This window comes from Branchiostoma belcheri, unplaced genomic scaffold (genome assembly GCF_001625305.1).
Source record: "Branchiostoma belcheri isolate BF01 breed outbred unplaced genomic scaffold, Haploidv18h27 scaffold20, whole genome shotgun sequence".
Classification (NCBI taxonomy): Eukaryota; Metazoa; Chordata; class Leptocardii; order Amphioxiformes; family Branchiostomatidae; genus Branchiostoma; species Branchiostoma belcheri.
Window position 1 is genome coordinate 236,908 of NW_017803491.1, and position 6,967 is coordinate 243,874.

General features: G+C 38.4%; 1 protein-coding gene across 1 annotated transcript; it reads right to left on the reverse strand.

Moving 5' to 3' along the window:
• Nucleotides 1–1,520: 1,520 nt before the first annotated feature.
• On the reverse strand, nucleotides 1,521–2,935 carry LOC109469126 (galactose-3-O-sulfotransferase 3-like). The gene has a single exon (XM_019767510.1). It carries the CDS (start codon nucleotides 2,918–2,920, stop codon nucleotides 1,790–1,792), a length of 1,131 nt encoding a protein of 376 aa, XP_019623069.1. The 5' UTR covers nucleotides 2,921–2,935; the 3' UTR covers nucleotides 1,521–1,789.
• Between the last annotated feature and the right edge of the window lie 4,032 nt (nucleotides 2,936–6,967).

Here is a 6,967-nt window from a genome sequence, read left to right on the forward strand (position 1 = left end):
CACTTCCCAACCTCTTCCTGGAGTTACATTAATTAACGGTTATAGTGACCGATATAAAGATCTCATGTAGGTATTAATACACGCTGTTCCAATGCAATAACACATTTTTTTTTACTTTGAAACGGCTGTTTAAGATGGATTCGATTTAATTTATTGCTAATTTTTTGTCTAAAAAGCTATTCTGCAATGACTTTCTAGCTCATAAATAGACAATAAACAATATGAAATATTCAGATACATTAACGGGGGTAACAGAGAAGTCATATATGAAGGTCTTTTTTTCCTTCTAATTAAAATCTTACTCAGACGAGGGGGGCAACAATTGAATTTTCTGTTTCTGATAGTCATCTTTTGTAAAATTTAATTCAGTAAATGTGGTTAAAAGATAAAAGAAATTATATTCATTTACACACCAATTCTAACATCAATAACATCTTGTATAATTATATGTAATCTCTAGCCATAAATATTCATTTATACTAATTTGATAACAGTATTGGTCAAAATCCAAAATGTCCGACCAGTTTTAAGCTGCTATGTAACCATTTTATTTTTCACAAAACGTATTGAAATACGACAACATAATGCCGCATTTTTTACACAAAATGGTTATATAAATATTTTTAGTCATTAACACTGTGTTTGAAGTCTGCTTGAATTCTTGACAAACAATGTGATTTAAAAAATTCAAGAATGGTGATCGACGATACCGGATGTACACTATTTTGCTAACGTTTGGTTGTATTCCCATGAGTTTCGTGAAAAACCTACATAACACGTGTCACACGTACGGAGTGTGAGTTGGTTTAGCCCACTTCCCAACCTCTCCCTGGAGTTACATTAATTAACGGTTATAGTGACCGATATAAAGATCTCATGTAGGTATTAATACACGCAATAACACATTTTGTTCCAATGCAATAACACATTTTTTTTTACTTTGAAACGGCTGTTAAAGATGGATTCGATTTAATTTATTGCTAATTTTTTGTTTAAAAAGCTATTCTGCAATGACTTTCTAGCTCGTAAATAGACAATAAACAATATGAAATAAAAACGAGTAATATTCAGATACATTAACGGGGGTAACAGAGAAGTCATATATGAAGGTCTTTTTTTCCTTCTAATTAAAATCTTACTCAGACGAGGGCAACAATTCTATTTTAATTAGTTAATGGATTTTCTGTTTCTGATAGTCATCTTTTGTAAAATTCAGTAAATGTGGTTAAAAGATAAAAGAAATTATATTCATTTACACACCAATTCTAACATCAATAACATCTTGTATAATTATATGTAATCTCTAGCTATAAATATTCATTTATACTAATTTGATAACAGTATTGGTCAAAATATGGATGTACACTATTTTGCTAATAATTGGTTGTATTCCCATGAGTTTCGTGAAAAAAAAATTGACGGATTGAAATAACGCCATGACACCAAAGTTGCTATGACTTAGTTTTAATTTTCACAACTATAACTTTCTCTGAAAACGCTTAAGTAAAAACGGCCTCAAATGTCGATCCCCGTTCCTAGAATGACCCAAAATGTCAGAATAGGAATGGTGCAATTTCAGGGACGTAGAAACAAAAATATTTTGTGCGGAAATCTGTCATCATTTCATACATTAGCGTTTAAAAAAGCCCCAAACTAATAACGTGAGACTTCGACTATCCGGTTTCGTCGCCCTGAAATTGCATTGGATATACGTATATGTTGCATAAAGTTTACAGCAAACCATATACGGAGTGCTATGTTTATTGTATAGCTGTTCAGTAGCTGGAGGCTACTGAAGAGGTATGGCTTTCCCTCCATGCCCAAGATGCTTTATCTTCTGTGAACTAGACTGAGACTTCATCAAAAATCCTTCCAAGTAACAGTGCTGCACATATTCATTTAGGGAGCATTGCGCCTTTATATTATCGCATTCTGTACTGCAGTATGGCGGCGAAAAGAAAAGACCATCTTTTGGAACCGTTCCATGATCACGCTTCAGCCTGTCTTGATACCTGCTGTTTCTGTCTCTAATTAGGTAATAGTAACATAAGTGAAACGTTTTTGCCCATGTGCAAAATTCCGAGTCAATCTTAAAAGCTGAATTCCAGGGAGATTCTGAGATGAAAATGGGTTCCATGACTGAGTAGTCGGAGTTGCAGTGAATTCGCATCTTCCGTTCGACGCTTTGAAAATGCGACAGTTCCTCAGCAAAGTCGTCTTCAGTAGCTATTTTCTTCCAGAGTGTTTCGTTAAAGTATTTGTATAGGGCATAGTCCATGGCAGCCCACTCTTTATGGTTGTCTCGTAGTCTTTGTGGGATAGAACTGGTATCATATTCTGAAGAATAATTATAGTTGTTGTACTTGTAGTACAAAACGTCCTTTAAGTCCCAACACATCAGACGCCTCAAAAGCACCAAAGATTCGTCAAAGTGGTCTGATATCATTACAAGGTCAAAGTCCCGAGAGATATTATGTATAAACTGTTTGCTGATATTAGAAATCTTATTCTTCTGAGATGGGCGCAGCCATTTTTGAGAGAAACCTAGGTCTAATGCCATCGGATTCGTTAGTTGTTTAAACTTATCGTAAAATGCCGGCTTTTCCAGGAACTCCTTTATAGGATATGCAGCAGTGATATTAAAGGCCTTTTTGAAGCCGTAGAATGCGAAATTAGATTTAAAGTGCTCAAACGGTTCTCTGAGTATCGTGACGAATTTAGCTTCCGATGTAAGTAGACGTACTATGTTTGTGCGATTGTAAACGGTGTGATATGTAAGTATATCGTGACTTTCCCCTTGTGGTGGCGTAAGTTTTTGTGGATCGGATAGTCCGTAAGGATACAAGCCATTCACATCTCTTGATTTATGCTGAACAAATGAAAGTTTCCGAAGGTACCCAAACCGTTGTAGAATCTGCATCACGGTGCTGCTTGCGGCTTTGTGCACCTTTATAAAGGCGATCTTTGTTGTAGGGTTGCAGGTCGGCTGTCCTGGAATGCGTCTGCAAGAAATAAAGACATTCTTAATTTTAAATGACATCACAAAGATGAAATATAGAAGTACTAAGTTTCATCGTTTATACACTTCTAAGAAACAAGGTATAAGGGATCTGATACACTTTATTGTATCCTAGATTGGTGGTAAAATCTTGGCCAAATTGTCTCGACCATCTTTCGAACCAAATGCACGATCTAAAGTAATCCGAATCAAACTACGTTCGATTTCTATTCACCCACGTCAGTTACAGTAAACGAAGCTTAAGCCCTTACACATCTTTTCTTGCATAGAAAAAATTTACAAGTTTTGCAAATTTTTACAAATATAAACTGTTTTCTAAACAATGAATCCATGTTAACTGTATATAGTGGGAGGCCTGGGTAAGACCGTGTAGCTTGAGAAGTAAAAGTTACTATTCAAGACATGTTTAAAATGAGACACACGAAATAGTTTGATTTACCAGTAACCCAGAATATTAAGTACACTAGTATCGGCAGTCCATACTTGTTTATCTGAGAGCAAGTAGGCACCACATTTACAAGTCATATTCCAGACTAAAATTACTAAATTTAGCAGAAAATGCCTGCCATGGCAACACAAAAATTATTATCTTATTCCAATGATACAGATTTGTTGCCAACAATATTCTAGGAAGAGTCACCAAGTTTGGCTGTTCTAACGCTAGCCGTTTAGACGCTTCGTGACATCAAAGTTGGCGCGGGCACTTTCCTCCCCTCACGGTCTAGATAGGGTTAAGTCGCCTAGTATCGGTAGTTCGTGATCGGTTTTAGTCGCCATATTAACTACCAGTATCGTTTTGTGTAGGTAATTTTTGGCACTTGGAGGCCGGTATAGACATCCTACTCAGATTGGTTTTGTGTATGGGATGCGTATCTCCGCTCATATGATTTCAACGTCCAAGGTTTCCAGGTCAACTTGCCTTTTGAACGGAATGTTTTTTAATGAATATAGCAACATCCCCACCTTTGGTATAATGTTCTTTACGTAATATGTAATCACCGACATTAAGTATTTCATTATACACAGTATTATCTAGGTGTGTCTCAGAGATAGCAAGGATGTCGCATCATCACTAGCATTTTTCTAAGAAAGACATATTGATTGAGGACTCCAGGAATCCAGAGTACAAAAATATGCGACTTACAGTATGGTGGTAATCAGATTATCGTCTAGTCACTGCTAGCCCAGACGCAGCTGCGTATAAATGTGCGCCTTATTATCATATTAACACTGGTGTTTACATTGATGTGATTATCGTCGTGTGTTTAGAGCCAAAATTAACACAGCAGTACAGTTTAGTCACAATTTCACATGAAACAGTGGATTATTTATACGTTGCTATCAACTGCTGACCATTAGTTTCATAACTAATAACTTAACATATGCTCAGAAACTATGCAGGGTTTGTCGGTATTATTTGTCGGGCTCGATTGTAGACACCTTCCCCTCAGGTAGCGCCGCTGTAATGCGCCTACGTTTTTCCGTCAATTTTCACTATCCTTTTTTGATATCGCGGTACGTAAAATAATATGCTTGGGACAACCAAAAGGAAACTAAAATAAACGAAAACAAGCAAATACTTTCGCGTTTGGGACAAATTTGCCGAAGAGTTTTCGGAAGGTGTCTCACCACGGACGATGACCTCTGACCTCTCGTAAAGGTTCCCTCTGAGATGTGAAGGTCTCTGAGATGTGAAGGTTCCATCTGAGATGTGAAGGTTCCCTCTGAGATGTGAAGGTTCCCTCTGAGATGTGAAGGTCTCTGAGTTGTGAAGGTTCCCTCTGAGATGTGAAGGTTCCCTCTGAGATGTGAAGGTTCCCTCTGAGATGTGAAGGTTCCCTCTGAGATATGAAGGTTCCCTCTGAGATGTGAAGGTTCCCTCTGAGATGTGAAGGTTCCCTCTGAGAGGAAGTTGGTAGAGGTGGTGAATCTTTCTATTGTGAATTTGAAGGTGGTATGTGCTGTGTTGAGGTCCTGTATAAAAGATTTGAAGTCTTCTTCTACATGTGTCCAGATGGCGAAGATATCGTCTATGTACCTCCACCAGACAAGTGGATTTAGGTTCCTCTTGTAGACGTGATGTTGGCGTATGAAGGTGCCACTCTCGTTCCCATAGCTGTGCCTTGGACTTGGATGTAATGCCCTCCGTTAAACTCGAAGTTATTGAGGTTCAGGATCCTGTCTAGTAAGTCGCAGATGGTTTCAGTGAGGACGTCCGATGTTTTTTTGTCGAAAGCTTTCGACATGCTTGTATCAATTCTTCTGGTTGGATGGATGTTAGTGTACAGAGATGACACGCTTAGTGACCAGTTTGGCCGGTCGCGATCGGTGACATCTTCCAGTTTGGAGTTTTCACGGTAAGAAGCCCTTGATGTAGAAGGACAGTCTTTGCACTAAAAGGCGGAGATGAAAGTCGCCAAACTGAGAGATCCTTTCTGTGGCACAGTCATTGGCAGAAATGATAGGCCTGCCCGGGTTGCCTTCCTTGTGGATTTTTAGAGAAGGTAGAAAACGGGCGTTCTTGGGTGTACATCAGCTAGATAGCTGCTGTATGTCTTCGTTTAGAAGTTTAAGAAGAGTTGTTCTTACTAGCGCGGCGTGCTCCTCCGTGAGACAGGAGTTGGTCTTCTTGTAGTGATCCTAGTTGGAGAGTTGACGTAACGCAGCTTGGGTGTGGTCCCCTCTTTTCAAGATCGCTATATCGAGGAGCCCTTGTCTGCGGGTTTGATGATCATATCAGTTTTTTTAGCCGAGTTCCTTGCGGCCTTGGTGGAGGCTCCTTGTGTTCATATTTCCTTCTCGACTGCCATGATGAAAGTATTTATCGCCGGATCTCTATGGGTTGTTGGAGTCCACTTGCTTTAGACCTCCATGGAACCCGCGCGCGGAACCCCTGGTAACCTGATACCCCTCCCCAAATTGGAAACTTGATCCTAGAATTTGACCACCGTGATATCCAAATCCAAACATCAAACATTAAATTTTACGTTTAGGGTCCTATACAATTAGTTGTTAAGTTATCATATAACATTTTTTATATCGGTGATTGATTATATTTGAAAGAATGTATATGTACAAGAAAGATTAGCAACGGCAGAGAAAACGGCACGCGTGGCAAATACCTCCCTAGCAACGTTTCCCTGACCAGCAACTGACCAACGTGTTAAATAAGATCAGCTTGGCATAAGTTCGTCATTGTTTAAAAACATCGTCTAACTGCTCTTTCCTATATGGTTATTTATTTTCTTAAGGTAAAGATCGCCCTTTTATACAATTCTTAGGCAAACCTAGAGGTACAAGTAAGTAAAATTAACAAGTACACGGAGTACACTTTACGTTTTTAAACAACGTACACGTTTACAGCAACGAAACACACTGCAAGCTATAATTACACTTGTTCATAGTCAATAGCAAGGAAATTATCTTTACCGGTATGTCAATTGCGAATCCTCCACCTTGTCATCTGGTGATGTTTTCTTTGATCTGTGAAAGTAGTTATAAAATGTCACCCACATTGCTGAGACAGGACGGGATAGCTTTTGAGGCTCGTCTCTGTTACTCAACAACCACTTATCGTAGGGCCACAATTTGTAAAGAATGATGCAGTTACGGCGTTATTGGATTTTTTCGCCTTAAAACATAAAAAAATTGTTCCGGGAAAAATCAAAGGAATACAACCAAGCTTTAACAAAAATAGTCTATTATATAAGATAAGGGTTTGCAAAGACTTGTGCTCCCCTGGCAACAAAACAGACGCCAAAGTGACGTCATAAAATGACGCCATGCATATTTATGTTGTGGGCCATCGTGGATCGTCAAAGTTGAATTTTTGAAATTCCCTTTTGTCAAGATACCACCTCAAAAACTATGTTTACATGAACGTTTTATGTAAAAAAATGGGATTGTAATGTTAAATTAGTGAATGAAACTTGTTTACACCAAATACTA

Excerpts from the sequence above, each read along its gene's own strand:
- LOC109469126 (XM_019767510.1), bottom strand. The coding sequence starts at position 2,920 with ATGCAGATTCTACAACGGTTTGGGTACCTTCGGAAACTTTCATTTGTT.